Source organism: Nansenia antarctica (genome assembly GCF_963989245.1).
Source record: "Nansenia antarctica genome assembly, chromosome: 11".
Classification (NCBI taxonomy): Eukaryota; Metazoa; Chordata; class Actinopteri; order Argentiniformes; family Microstomatidae; genus Nansenia; species Nansenia antarctica.
Genome location: NC_137681.1, coordinates 18,252,581 through 18,266,566, shown reverse-complemented (window position 1 = coordinate 18,266,566; position 13,986 = coordinate 18,252,581). Strand labels below are relative to the sequence as shown.

The following is a 13,986-nucleotide window of genomic DNA, read 5'->3' as shown; positions in this document are numbered from 1 at the left end:
CATTCTACTCCATGCATTACAGCGAGCCCATCCTCTGATTTCTACCTCCACCAGCCTCCCATGCCCTAGACTCCTATGGATCTGAGAGAATTTGATAGGTATACTAAGCAAAGTGGTAATAGCGCTTTCAATTAGCTTGGTGGGGATTCTGGCATATTTCAAACACAAATCGAATATTCTCAGATCTACAGGAGTGTATATTAGAGGGTTGTGGCTAGGATTCGTGTTGGGGAATTCAGTGTTTGTGATCAGAAAAGGGTGAGCAGTTGAACTGTACAGTGCTATATGTGACTGCTGAGGCAAAGGTGGGAGCTAGGGCTCATTTTCAAAGAGAAACACAGAGGCCCTTTCTCAATGATTAGAAACTCGATCCCTCACATCCTCTCCTCGCTTCCTACTCAAACTGCATTGGAGTAGAAGATCTGGGTTCTTCCCCATACATATTTTCCCTCTAATGTTTTTTGGAGCAGTGGAGGATGCCAGGAATTTAGTTTCTAACAATTGAAAGAGAGCTGCTTTGTCAAGCAGTCAAAGTGATTCTGGACCTAGCGGTGAATTATAGATCTAGCAGCCATGTTGACCTGACAATGTTGCTTGCTGTGAAATCCACCTCAGGTTGTCCCAGATTCAGAACCACAGAGTTAGACTACTTGACTAGGTGTTGCTCAGTCTGTTCTCTTCGCACAAATGCACCTTAACTTCCAAACAGATTCTGCTAGTAATGGCAGACCTGTTTGAAGATGTACATATACATACACATTTACAATTGTGGACATGGGTCTTATCATCCTACTGTAGGTTTTACACCATTGAAGCAAATTTCATTTTGCAGTGACGAACAACATTTGGCTTTTTTTTTCTGAAGTGAATTATGCGTAAAGACAAAACTGTCGTGAATTGCATATTGAGAAAACAAAGCCACGCTACACTGTCAATGTTTACAGAGAACACTTTTGCATACCCATTTGTTTACAATGAGAGAAGGGGTGCGTTCGTAAATACGCCCTGGAAATCTGCTCTGAGCGCTCAGAGTGCTCTGGTTTCAACTGAAATCAGTTTATCAGTTAACGTTCAGAGAGCACCCCGGGTGCACTCCGGCGCTCTCAGAGCGTATTTACGAACACACCCATGGTGTCATGGCATACTGTGATAAAAGGTGATGTTTCGACAAATCGGTCTGCAGACATCTGTACATATCTCAACAACATACGGTAGAGGTGAACACAAATGCATACATAGACCACAATGTACAATCGAAATGGATGACTATTTCGTTCATAACGTCATGAGTCACTTTTCAACAACATTTTATTTGGTAAGTTCTGTATGTGTTTACATCGATTTCAAGTATATACTGTATATATGTACTCTATTCCTTTTACTACCACATAAAAAAAAGATGAACATTGCATTTACGTACTAAGCCAATTTGATGTCTTCAAGTTTTGCTGTCTGAAGATGAATGATAATCTAAATGTTTTTTTTCTCGACATTAAACAGGGTGGTGGGGAGCATGAGGGGTGTATCAGTGGAGGCTGGTGGAGGTAGAAAACGGAGGACAAACCCTTTGTAATACATGCAACAGCATGAGGAATTACAGGTTGGATGTTTCTAATTTTTTTAAGTGTGACATTAAGCTAATTCACCAAAAAGTGAATTTTCTTTAACTCTTTTTACTCGTCCTTACCAGGAGTGCCAATAATTGTGGAGGGCACTGCACATGCGTTTGATACCATTTCTCATTCCATTCCATGCATTACAATAATCCCGTCCTCCGCTTTCTACCTCCACCAGCCTCCCCTGGTGTGTATAATGATATTGCACAGGGCGATTTGGAATTGTTCCCATTCTTTGGAACATATCAACAAACAGGTGATACTAAGTAACTCTGTGCATCTGAGGGCTAAGATGTCATGCATCATGTGCTGCGGTGTTAAGTATCCCCCGTTTTGTGTCGCGGTGTCAAGTGTCCCCCTCCATCAGTCCACATACATGGGGGAGATGGGAGAGGCAGGGATTTGATCCAGGATCCGAATCACGTAGCTGGCCGTGTCCACAAACCGGTCTTCGTACATCAGAATGAACGGGTGTTTCTGGAAAAAAGGGTAACAATAAGTTAAGGGATTATTAGCTCAGTTCATATAAATCTTCCATGTCCCATTCCTACAGCATATATAGGCCTATAGGCCTTCGTCCATGTTCCATCTCCAGGTCTAGTCAGGGGACATCATGTAGCCCACATGCTTCTCTTTCTTCATGTTTTCATGCTACAAACGTTATACACATTTGATTTATAGGCACATGAACCTACCAGCAGCTCCTTGTACTTTGGCCTTTTTGACTCATCCTTTGTAAGGCTGGAAGAGAACATAAGAAGAGAGACAATTAGCAAAACACCACTTGTCCCATTTGTGTTGATCGTTCCACCAGCAGAGTGCAGCAGAAACAAAGGCGTTTTCATTTAATAAGTTATATGCACACAGGATACAGGTAGTAAACTGTACAATGATTCGCTTATTTCGCAAGCTTCCTCTAGTAATAAAAAAAAAAAAAAAGTAAGTAGAAGACTACATGCCACTACAGGTGGCAAAAACAACACAGTCAGCCATTCATAATGCAAAATGGCGGTTTTATATGGAATACCTATGTACAAATACACATTCTTCTTCCTTTGGGGCATAGATATGGCATTTTGAGTTCTGGATAGAGTTACCGGTAGTCGTTGTTTTATAGTATTACACAATAGCATTGCACCAAACCATACTTGTTCCATTGAAACAGATATGGATGGCAGGGGAGGGGAGGCTGGTAGAGGGAGATATCTGAAAAACGGGCTCATTGTAATGCTGGGAATGGAATCAAATACATGCAATGGAATGAGGAATGTTATCAAACATGTGTGTTTGATACTATTCCTCATTCCATTCAGTACAATGAGCCTGTCCTCTGATTTCCACCTCCACCAGCCTCCTCGGCTGGACACTCACCATAAGTTGACAAAGTTGGTGAATCTGGGGGAGAACTGCCTGTCCTCGGAGTTGCTGAGCTGGGGGGGCTCCCCCTTCACCACTTGTGTCAGCTGATCGAAAACACTATTCCACTTTGGGTATGGAAACCTCCCCGTGGCCAGCTCATACTGTGGAGACAGGTCAGACATGGTCGGGAAACAGAGTCACAGCCACTTATTATAGACAGACCATCAACCTGCCTGTCCACTAAACCTGCTGGGCTCATAGACATGATACACGCCTTCATATTAAACATTTCACAGCCTATAACATTCTATTAGTGACAATATTTCAGTCATGATCAAATCTGGAAAAGAGCATCCGCTAAATGACAAAACATTTTTTTAAAATAAATAAAAATGAATGTCTTACCAGGGTGATCCCCAAACTCCAGACGTCAGATCGGACGTCGTAGCCTTGCCTGGAAGCACTGGGGTCTATCCTCTCCGGCTGGAAATTCATCAGTGATTAAAGAAAATAGCCCTGGCATCAATAATGAGCTTTTCTGTTACAATTTTGATCCCTACACATAATTCTACATAACTTCTGTGAACATAACTCAAGAGCTTCAGAATAATCTCTAATTTACATCAATGCAAAGCCATAATATACAGTATGTGCAAGTCAAGGACGGAACTCCTGTCTTGACCTTACCGCCATGTAGGGCCTGCAGCCTGCGTCTCTGGTCTTGGCTATGGAGTCCACCAGCTGTCCGCTGATGCCGAAGTCACACAGCTTGATGTTTCCGTTTCGGTCCATGAGAATGTTGGAAGGTTTGATGTCTGGATAAAAGACAATACAGTGTCAAGTCAAATTTGCTCTATGATAGTAGGGCAGTAGGGCATACATTCATGGAATAACTGGAATTACCTTAAAGGGGCAATCTAACTGGGATTCACACAACCACAAAGTGGTCACCCTGACCGCTTAGGGTAAACGGCTGACGGATGGGGCTGGAGAAATGTAACCATTCTCAAATACTTCAACTGAGCTATGGATGCAAGGACTGACAATCCATGAGATCAATATGACTGTTTTAACAATGTTTTTATAGAATGTTTCTTTACATTTTAAAATATTTTTAAAATGTATGTTTACATATAGTAAGCCAGCTTGATGCATTCATCTTTCATCAATAATCAATGGCTATATATTATTAATTTTTAAATCCAAAAATGGATGTACCAATCCCAATTTGCCCCTTTAAGATTGATATTAAATGTATTACTAATCTTTCTCAGTCCATTACGGTCTTGATATGAAAGTTGCCGCTGTACTAAAGGCATTGCTCTATTGTACTAAATGTTACTGTACTCATGCAAGTCTCTTGTATCAGACAACCATTGCTTACCTCTGTGAATTATTTTCAAGTATTCTTTTAAGTGGTTCAGTGCTTTAACGGTCTATAAAAAAAAAGAATAACAATAAAAAAACATTAATTAAATTCTACCCACCAACAGCAGCTGTAGTCATTAAAATTGTATATGACTATGGACATTTGTAAAATACATTTTATATAAATAAAATAAATATATATCAATAAAATACTTACTGCTAATGTTATTTTGCCTAATATTTCCTCTGGAATGACGTCATCTAATACACAATATACATATTTGTAGAATTTGTCGAATGAGGTAGACATAAGTTCCATACAAATCCAACAGTCGCCCTGAAAGAGGGAGTGTGTTAGTATACAGTACATTTCAAGTATGCAACATAAATATGCCTGCCTCACACTACACAACCAGGAGATGTGTGTTCAAGGCTACTTACTTACTTACTACTATCCCTAACATGATCAATCCAGTTTAGGAACAGGGGAGCTTGGTGGAGTCGTAAATCAGGGCTGGTTGTATTGTATGGAATGGAATGAGGAATGGTATGGTGTGCTCGATGCCGCTCCTCATTCCATGCATTGCAGTGAGCCTGTCCTCTGACTTCTACCTCCACCAGCCTCCCCTGCTTAGGAGGAAAGAGAGTGTGTCACTGACCTCTCTGAAGAGAGCGCCGTAGAACTGGACGATGTAGAGACAGTCATAACTCCTCATGACCACGTCTAGATCCATCAGCAGCTGCTTCTGCTCCTTCTCGTCCACTGTGGAGCGGATCCGCTGAGGGACAAACAACATCATCAACAACAACAACAACAACAACAACAACAACAACAACAACAACAAGAGATTTAACTCCAAAATCATTACTTTGGTAATACATGTATATCCACACATCATTTCAGGTTATTAAAATAAATCTGTGAGCCAGTCTACGAATTCCTCTTCAGTTTGTAATGCCTTTTCAGTTTGGAAACCAATTCACAGAAATCGATTGACACTGGGTTGTTAAGGAGGGCCTTTCTTTCATGCAGAGCTTTTTTACTGATTGGATTTCCACTTTCTGTTGTAAAAGAAGAATCTGAGGAAGACGATTGGCCGGCACACTACAGGTCAAGTGATGGTGCCCAGACTGAGAAGCCGAGCCGAGCCGAGTACACTCTCAGACTGGCACTCAAGACTAGATGAAAAGGACAGCTGGTCACCTTGACAGCCATGATCTGGCCGCTAGGTTTGTGCACCATCTTGTTGACGGAGCCGTAGGCCCCGCGGCCGATCTCCCCCAGGTCCCTCAAGTCCTCGGCTGTGAAGTCGCAATGCTGCTCGGGGGAGATTTTCAGCTTCCCCGACGACTCGATACTGTGTGTCCGCATGCGCTCTCTGGGAGGGGGAAGAGGAGGAGGGGGAGGGAGGATGAGAGAGAGAGAGAGAGAGGAGGGGGTGAGAGAGGGAGGAGGCGGAGGAGGACCGTTTTTCAGGAGCATAAATTAAACATCAGTGAGGAAATGCTAAATAATGTATTAACAATCCCTAAACCTCTACGATTTAGAGACATGTAGGATATGCCCTCAATCCTTTGCAATAACACATTCTTATCATTTCCTCAATGGCACAGCAAAGTTGATAACAACATCGCCGCCCCCTCTGGAACACGATTTGCAACTCTACACATCCACTTATCCTAATCCCCAGAGTCATAAGGACCAGCCACAAAGCAGCACTACGGGAGGATGATAGAGTAAGCCTTGCTGCTCACGCTGTCGACTTACATGTGTGGGTTCTGGAAAGAGGGAGCCGGCGGGTGGAGGGGGAGCCTGGTGGCTGGTTTCACTGGAGGGTTGGCGAAGTTCAGCTTCAGAGCTTTACGTTTACCTGGCAAGGGACAGAGGAGAAGAACACGCATATCCATCCAACGCATAGGTGTTAGATAGAGAGAACAATTCTAGGCTTTGAGGGGGACAAACAAATCAATGATGACGAAGAGGAGGAGGAGGAGGAGGAGATGAAGCATATACTGTATGAGGGGATGTAACAGACAACGGCGGGTTGAAATGAGCATATTTCAGAATCTCATGAAACAGGCCATGTGGCTACTGTTGTTTTTTTTCTTTAAACCAAGACAAAACGTAGTTATCCTGTGGCCTTTTGATACACCCAAAGTCAAGTCCATTAAAACCCTTTCACTGAACCAGTACAGAAACCCTCCTACGGTCATGCTAACCAGGAGCAGAGAGGACAAGTGTGCAGAGTATAGTACCAATACAGTATACATCAATCAGTGGAGGCTGGTGGAGGTAGACATCTGAGGACACAGGCTTAGTGTAATGCATAGATCGGAATGAAGAATAGTATCAAACACACATTCCATACATTACAGTGAGCCTGTCCCCCGATTTCTACCACCACCAGCCTAGACTGGTAATCAACACATTATCATTCATGTATCAGAGAGTGGAGAATATTATCATAGCATCATCTGTGTCACTGGCCCATGCTAAGAGAAAAAAAATGTATCAATGTTCATACTCTTGATTTAGCCTCATATCGACCGAGGTGACCACCAACGGCTTAAATCTCAAGCATGGAATTCAAAGGAAGCACAAAATGCATTTTAAACACAGGCAAGGTGTCCAGAGTGACAGGGGTTCCCAGTGTCGAACAGGTGCAGGCAGTTCATTCCCAATGGCATTACTCAATAAGCTTTATCGCTTTATAAGGCAAAGTCAACAGGACGTCAACTAATTGTTTACAGTGCAAACCTGCATACTGATGACCGACATTGGGATTCCCTGTACTGTAAGAGACATTTCCATTGTTTACATTTTAAGTGAAGTTCAGTTATAGACTTGAGGAACATTTTCCTCAAGATGCCAAAGAGACCCAACACCCTCACTCAACCAGATATGACATATTCTATTTCATTTTTACTTAAATGTATATAGAGAGAGAGCTGTTTGAGAGTTGCTTAATTACCTTGTTTTGATAACTTAAACAAAACAAAAAGTAAAAATACTAAGACCTGTACATAGTGATATGAAAGTGTTGAGTCATCTTTGACATAGCCTATAGGCCCAAATCAGGGGTGCAGTAGTCCTGATAACCTTTAAAGCTCAGGTGCAACCCTCAACCTCGACTCCACCTTGTATTAGTCAAGAGCAGTGAACAGTGGACAGACTCCCCCACTACCAGAGCACCACACAGGCTGCGTCCAAATATTCTAAAGGGGCATCCTCCCCTCTCCTCTTTTCTGATCTGAAAGCAATATGGCAGATGGGCAGATGGCAGATGCCCACCAGGATAGTTGCTTTCCCCTGCCCAGCTCTGTAGGTCAGTACAGACGGAGAGAAGGAGACCAGGAGAGGAAGACACTTTAGACTAATGGGACGCACCCAGAGAGAAAGGGTCGGTGTGCTTTGAGAGAGTACTAATTAGTACTAATGCTTACTTTGGGGCACTCCAGACAGGCTTATCTGAAACCCTGAGGTAAAGAAAACACATTTTTACTACACTTTACTAAACATTTTACATTTGTACTATTTTACTTTGGGGATTTTCTACTGTAAATGTGAGAGCGCTTTTCCAGGCAGTTCAACATTGTACTAATCTAGTTATCCAAATGAATGACAACCAGCCATCTTTAGCAAGATTTGCCACTCAGCAACAATGCCATTTCTGGAGGAATAATGTTCAAGGAACCGCAGATACATCACATTAATTTCATTATCTTATCTGGCTGGGTGACAACTAACTAGGGTGCCTAACTGAAGCTCTCAAGCACAAGAAGCAGGTTTTGTGATTTAATGTTATCATCCTACCCAACAGTGAAAGCATAGCATACGACTTACACTTATTTTTGAGCTTGGTTGATTGACTTTCCTTCACTATTAATTAGGCCTGCAGTTGATTGTAGTGTACAATGGATTGATGGAACAAGTTGGGGGCAATGGCATAATGAACATTCTAAAAATCGAATGAGATGGAAGTTGGAACCCATACAAATTAATGAAAACACATGGGAGTACAGAATGAGGAAATAATTGAGGAAATCAAACACAATAGAGAAAGGGAGACAATTTACACAAACACTGATGAGATTGTTTACATTGTGGCGTCTCAAAGTTGTACTATCAACAACACAACATAACACACTAAATCCTATAAAAATGAGTAAAAAGTACCTGTTTCATTTTGACATCTCCAGCACGTGTTGGTCTCTGTAAAGGTTGAAATAAAACATTTTAAAAATGATTTTATCTCCATCTCCCATCTAATGGATGCCATAAGGAAACACCATGGACACATTCATCATTGCAACACACATCACTACGGCTGCCAGCCCGACACCCTGTCAATCAATAAAAGCTGCCATTGTCAACGCAAAAAAAAAAAAATCATATTAGCAAATTATGCTTCAAAAACTGAAATCGACATCGAATTCGGATCACTTAAAAATGTTAAAACGTGATAATAATGCTGTTAGCTATAGAGGCTTAGCCTACAAGTGAAAAGGGAAAACATCAGTTCTCAGCCTGGGTAGGCCGTAGTAGTGAAAGCAGAAAGCTAACTTGGGCTAACACTGATCGATCGAAATTCAATGACAGCCCCACGTCGTTACAATGTAACAATTCTAGGACGCTCGTGCTCGTTACAGCGATTAACAATTTACACACCAAAAAACACAGCGCAGAAAATCGTTCTAACTGAAACCCTAACAGGCCTAGTAGCGATGCATAAGTTCAATACACTGCACCATCGCTAGCTAGCTAGCTAGTCAGGCAGAGTAAAGATTTCTCTCTTTTTTTTTCTTTCAAAGAGCTAAACGCCTCTTGTCTTGTTCGAGCGAAAAAAATCGACATTAAAGCCATTTGTTTTCTGACCTTGCATGCTGCTGACGGCGGTCAGGTGTGGCGTCTGTGGGTGGTGTTGGTGCGACGTGGACCCCGCGGTGATGCTGCTGTTGTGGCTGGAGGTTGTGGAGTTGCTGCTGGGACTGGGAGTCGCCATTGTTGTGTTGGATTCCAGCAGCAGCGCCCAGGCTGCAATGCAGAGAGATAGAGATAGAGCCAAACTTCGCCCTCTCTCTCTCCACACGGGACACTGCGCCAGCCCCGACACACGCAGTTACACCACACGGCCACCACACGGCCACGTCTAGGGACGCTCACGGAAGATTCAGCGCTACACTGTTACGCAGGAATTGGGTGTGGGTTTTTCCATAGGGTTGGGCTACCAGTGCACTGTCTGCATACACTTGACATCAGAACCCCCATCTCTACAATGTCACTTTTATAAATGTGTGTATACATCCCTTCCCCTTGTTTAAAATAAATAAATAAAATGTTTTCTTTTCTAAACATGAAAATCAAATAACCCCTCTCTTAATTACATACATTTAAATGTTTTTTGTTTTTTTTAAACAAAAATGTTCAACATAGACAATAATTAGGCTAGACATTTTCCCCATCATATCAGTAATACAGAGAGAGACAAATAAAAGTCAAATAGTAAACATCCCTTCCCCTTGTTCTTATGGCCGTCATGGATAAAGAGGGTTGTGGAGGGATTCTTTTAAAGGCATAAGGTGAGACATACTGTATATCTCTCTTGAACAGTTTGGAGACAGTGAGACCAGGCAGCGACATCTTTCAAACCAAGTCACATTTATTGAAGTTCACATTTACCCATTACAGTGCAATGCATTGTTTTCTCCCTGATTTTCATTGTAGTCCCACAGCATTCATTGGAGATGTACAGTACAGGCCTACAAGGTACAGTTTCACTATATATCATGTTTTAATATCAGCATATTGGACTGATTTGATCATTCATTGAACATTTGGTTTGTAGCAGGCCTATATGTTCTTCGTTCAAGGTATTAACACACTTTAACAGGGTAGCTATGTAACTTGTGTGTATTGAAGCATACTCCCTTGAAAGAGTAGATCAGTTAAATGTGTGTAGTGGTGGTGGTTTGCATTTTATGAAGGCATCCTTATGTCTAGTACTATTTTGGCACCATATCAGACTGCAGATGTTCTTGGCAATACATTTGCTTGTGTCTACTTACCCAGATAAACAATCTGTTGCTACAGTATTAATGTTGTGTAGCAGTATGGTTTGATTTGAATGAGGTGAGTGACAGTATTTTAAAAAATCTAATAAAAATAAAAAAGTCAAATAATTTCTGTGGGCATGAGGACATTTGGTTCAGTCCGTCCCTCTCCTTGTCCCTGTATGACATACTTATGGAAACAATAGTGTTCTATCAGACATCCTTCCATTCCCCATCAGAATCATCCTATCCTCGTAAACAAATACTGTGCCAAAGGCATCGCTCTCCGGTGGGGTCTCAATGACTCCCTGCAAAGTGAGGTAGTGCACTCCAGAGTCGTCTTTGTGGTATCCCCCGTCATGGTCGTGTCCTGCCATGAAGCAGACCACGCTCTTGTGGGACTGCAGTATGGAGAGTAACTCGTCATAGTTCCAGGCCAGGCAGATAGGGTCCGTGGAGCGAGGGTGCACAGGGAGATGGCCTGCAAAACAAAACAGTCTCATCTCATCAGTGATTTTGAAAACGAATTAAGTCTAGTGAACACTTACACTGTAGCCTATTGTGCAGCACATCATACTGATACTGATACTGATACGGTATGTTCTGTTAAAGATTAACTTAAATCTAAGACTAAATCTGATTGTCCAAAGCAGTATGGTCAAGGAAAACATCTGTCTCTGGGCACTGAGACATGTTACTTACTATAAGCCTAAAGATGATGATAATGAAACAAAGAAAAGAAAGATAAAAAAGGCAATACTGTCTTGAACCCATCAGGGATCTCAAGTCTCACGCATTGGGCGTGAGACACACGCATTTCAACCCGTTCACACGCCCAATGCGTGAGACTTGAGAGCCCTGATCTTAAGATCTACACAACAGTGTGTTCCCCCTCTACACCACAATGTAGGAACGTAGCAATGTGATTAACAATGGCCTTACAAGACAGTATGACAGTTTAAGTCACCTGCCTTCATGGACTTTTACTCACTGACAACGGTGACCCTCTCCAGTCTCTCATCTGCCAGGGACAGAACCCCCTCCAGCCAGTCCAACTGATCCTGACTGAATCCTCCATTGAATTTCACAAACCTTTGCTCCAAACCCAAAGGTTCTATAAAAAATAATAATGCACAAATACATTAAACAAGGCAATTCCAATCTGTTATTGGGAAACATTTAGGCCTATAATTGCACACAATCTAAGTTGAAAGAATTTACCTGGAGGGTGGTTGAGATCTTCATTATCATTGTGCTCCTTTAAAAGTAACATGGCTTGCTGGTATTGCACACTGGACTCCTCTCTCCCCAGAAGGCTCACGTCGTAAGCGTCCAGAACGACAAATCGAAATCTGGGGGTCGGACTGAAGTGGTATGCGTAGATGTCGCCGGTTTTAGGTCGCCCCTCACCGGTTGAACTGTTGAGCACGGATCGCAGGAGGGCGTCTCTGCTGAAGTTGTAAAACTCGTGGTTGCCCCAGACGTGATGCACTTCCACCGGACTGGAGTCGAACTCTCTCATCACCGTTTCCAAGGCCCGATCTGACTGATTATACTTCTTGTTGTAGCCGTCGACGATGTCCCCGAGCTGGAGGATGAACGCGGGTCTGACAGTGACAGGTCCGGTGGTCCACCTCACCTGGGCACGGCGCAGGAGTTCAACGCTGCTCCTGTAGTATCGCTTCCTCGTGTGTTTGTAATTGAAGCCGTCGTCTATGTCGGCGTATTGAATGTCAGCGATCACCCCGAACGTAAACAGTGGCTGGTGTCCACAGGTGTCCATCCCTGTTGTTGTCATAGTTGCATTTCTCAAAATCGCTCTATTAATCCACTCGGGAAAGTTGACAACACTCCTACCGTAGGATCTGACGAGGTAGCCAGCTAAGCGACTAACATTTTGGGCCGCAGCCAGACCGCTTGCAATTTAGTAGCCTTCAGTGAGAATCACTCGTCACTCAAGCTGTCATTCACTCCGTCACTCGGCTGTGGTTTTCCCACTCCTGCTAGATCCAGCTAGATACTTTGTTCCACGGTCTCAATTGATACGATTGTCCGAGCGCCGGGGAGCGAATTTGCGGAACCTAGGATGGTAGGGGAAGGTAGGGCAATACTGCTACCTGATTGGTTGGCGAAGCACTCGTGAAGAGCCCCCTCATTGGCTGACGAGTCCCCTACCATCCCCTACCATCCTAGGTTCCGCAAATGCATACAATTGTCCGAGCGCCGGGGAGTGTGTACATGTCCCACCGCTGTCATCGGATTTGTTCACGAACATCATATCAGCGCCGGGGACTGCGCAGAAGCAGGAATTCTGGTTGTTGAATGGCAGGTTATGTCATCTGACGACAACAGAACACCCTGTTCTGAACAGGTTTAACAAGTCGTGATGTTAAAAAGGTTCTATCTCCATTTTTGTCAACATTTAGTTTTCTACATAATCTGATCCATTAGGTGTTTATTAATGCCTGTGTGGTGTTATTTTTAAAATGTTGACATTTTTTTTGTTAGTAATTAATAAAATATAAAGGTTCCATCTCACAAAACATAATGGAATGTAAAAACGTTGACGCTCAATATCTCTGAACTACCCTAAACGGAGATAGAACCTTGTAATTCTAAACTCACGAAGTATGGTATGCATGCATTGGTCCTCTGTAAACTACCGCCAACTGCTTGCTGGTTGTTGCGAACTGAACTCGAACTTACTCTGTGAACATCGGTCATTTAGATACATTTAGTCCAAGATACTCTTAAAACAGACTCTTGAAAGAATAATTAGACCAACCGAGTTCAGTGTCATGACTCAATGACTGCAAGCCCACAACTCTACACAGAGTAGAATAGGCCTCACACCATGATGAAACAATAGACAATACCCGTGGGGTGTTTCACAGTGTTGACACTGGAGGGCAGTAGTGGTCATAGTAGATGCCATGCAAACTACACTAGGTCCCCTCCTCACATCAAGCCATAATATATTACTTTTTTATTTTATAATTTTTTAAGGGATACAATTACAGGCTTTTTCCTCATAACATGTTCTACATGTCTACATGTTCTACATGTACATGTCTACATGTACTACAGTTGAATTAAGCAGAGGTACAGACAGGGCATGGGTAGAAAACAGAGGACAGGCTCATTATAATGCATGGAACGGAATAAGGAATGGTATCAAACACATGTGACTGATTCCATTCCATTAGTACAATGAGTCTGAGTAGGGCCTACAGTTACATTTTGAATTGACAAAGGAAAATGACTGTTCTTCTGCGTTAAACTATTAAATATCTGTACCAGTGTTAGTTAACAGTTTGAAGTCCATCAAATAATATGTGTGTAATAAGTGCGTCTACGAGACCGATAATGGACTGCACGGCCCTGCTTTGCAGTGCTTTATTTAGACAACTTAAACTTGACTTGACATTTACTCATAAGCCATGAGATTGTACCATCTGCTGCATTAAAGATTAGCTTTAAAAACAAAGTATGATCCCAATCCATTGCAATCAAAGTTTGTTTTCTTGACTCATAAATAGCACTGACAACACTCATTTGATGAAGAATACAAGAATGTTTTACAGCATCCTCT

General features: G+C 42.5%; 2 protein-coding genes across 2 annotated transcripts; both read right to left on the bottom strand.

Moving 5' to 3' along the window:
• Positions 1 to 1,367: 1,367 nt before the first annotated feature.
• Positions 1,368 to 9,422, bottom strand: map2k4b (mitogen-activated protein kinase kinase 4b). The gene is made up of 12 exons (XM_080541827.1): positions 9,220 to 9,422; positions 8,521 to 8,556; positions 6,112 to 6,214; positions 5,548 to 5,722; positions 5,003 to 5,122; positions 4,561 to 4,680; positions 4,360 to 4,411; positions 3,663 to 3,790; positions 3,381 to 3,458; positions 2,988 to 3,136; positions 2,312 to 2,357; positions 1,368 to 2,093 (listed from the first exon to the last, which is right to left on the bottom strand). Exons 1-12 carry the CDS (start codon positions 9,344 to 9,346, stop codon positions 1,980 to 1,982), a joined length of 1,248 nt encoding a protein of 415 aa, XP_080397953.1. The 5' UTR covers positions 9,347 to 9,422; the 3' UTR covers positions 1,368 to 1,979.
• Positions 9,423 to 10,116: 694 nt separating this feature from the next.
• adprm (ADP-ribose/CDP-alcohol diphosphatase, manganese-dependent) lies at positions 10,117 to 12,229 on the bottom strand. Its single transcript, XM_080542230.1, has 3 exons — positions 11,616 to 12,229; positions 11,386 to 11,508; positions 10,117 to 10,875 (listed from the first exon to the last, which is right to left on the bottom strand). Exons 1-3 carry the CDS (start codon positions 12,190 to 12,192, stop codon positions 10,586 to 10,588), a joined length of 990 nt encoding a protein of 329 aa, XP_080398356.1. The 5' UTR covers positions 12,193 to 12,229; the 3' UTR covers positions 10,117 to 10,585.
• Positions 12,230 to 13,986: the final 1,757 nt, after the last annotated feature.

Excerpts from the sequence above, each read along its gene's own strand:
- map2k4b (XM_080541827.1), bottom strand. The coding sequence starts at position 9,346 with ATGGCGACTCCCAGTCCCAGCAGCAACTCCACAACCTCCAGCCACAAC. Across the intron at positions 5,123-5,547 it reads GCCAGATCATGGCTGTCAAG|CGGATCCGCTCCACAGTGGA; the intron begins GTGACCAGCTGT and ends TTTGTCCCTCAG. Across the intron at positions 4,412-4,560 it reads TAGGCAAAATAACATTAGCA|ACCGTTAAAGCACTGAACCA; the intron begins GTAAGTATTTTA and ends TTTTTTTTATAG.
- adprm (XM_080542230.1), bottom strand. The coding sequence starts at position 12,192 with ATGACAACAACAGGGATGGACACCTGTGGACACCAGCCACTGTTTACG. Across the intron at positions 11,509-11,615 it reads AGATCTCAACCACCCTCCAG|AACCTTTGGGTTTGGAGCAA; the intron begins GTAAATTCTTTC and ends TATTTTTTATAG. Across the intron at positions 10,876-11,385 it reads GGAGAGGGTCACCGTTGTCA|GCCATCTCCCTGTGCACCCT; the intron begins GTGAGTAAAAGT and ends TTTGTTTTGCAG.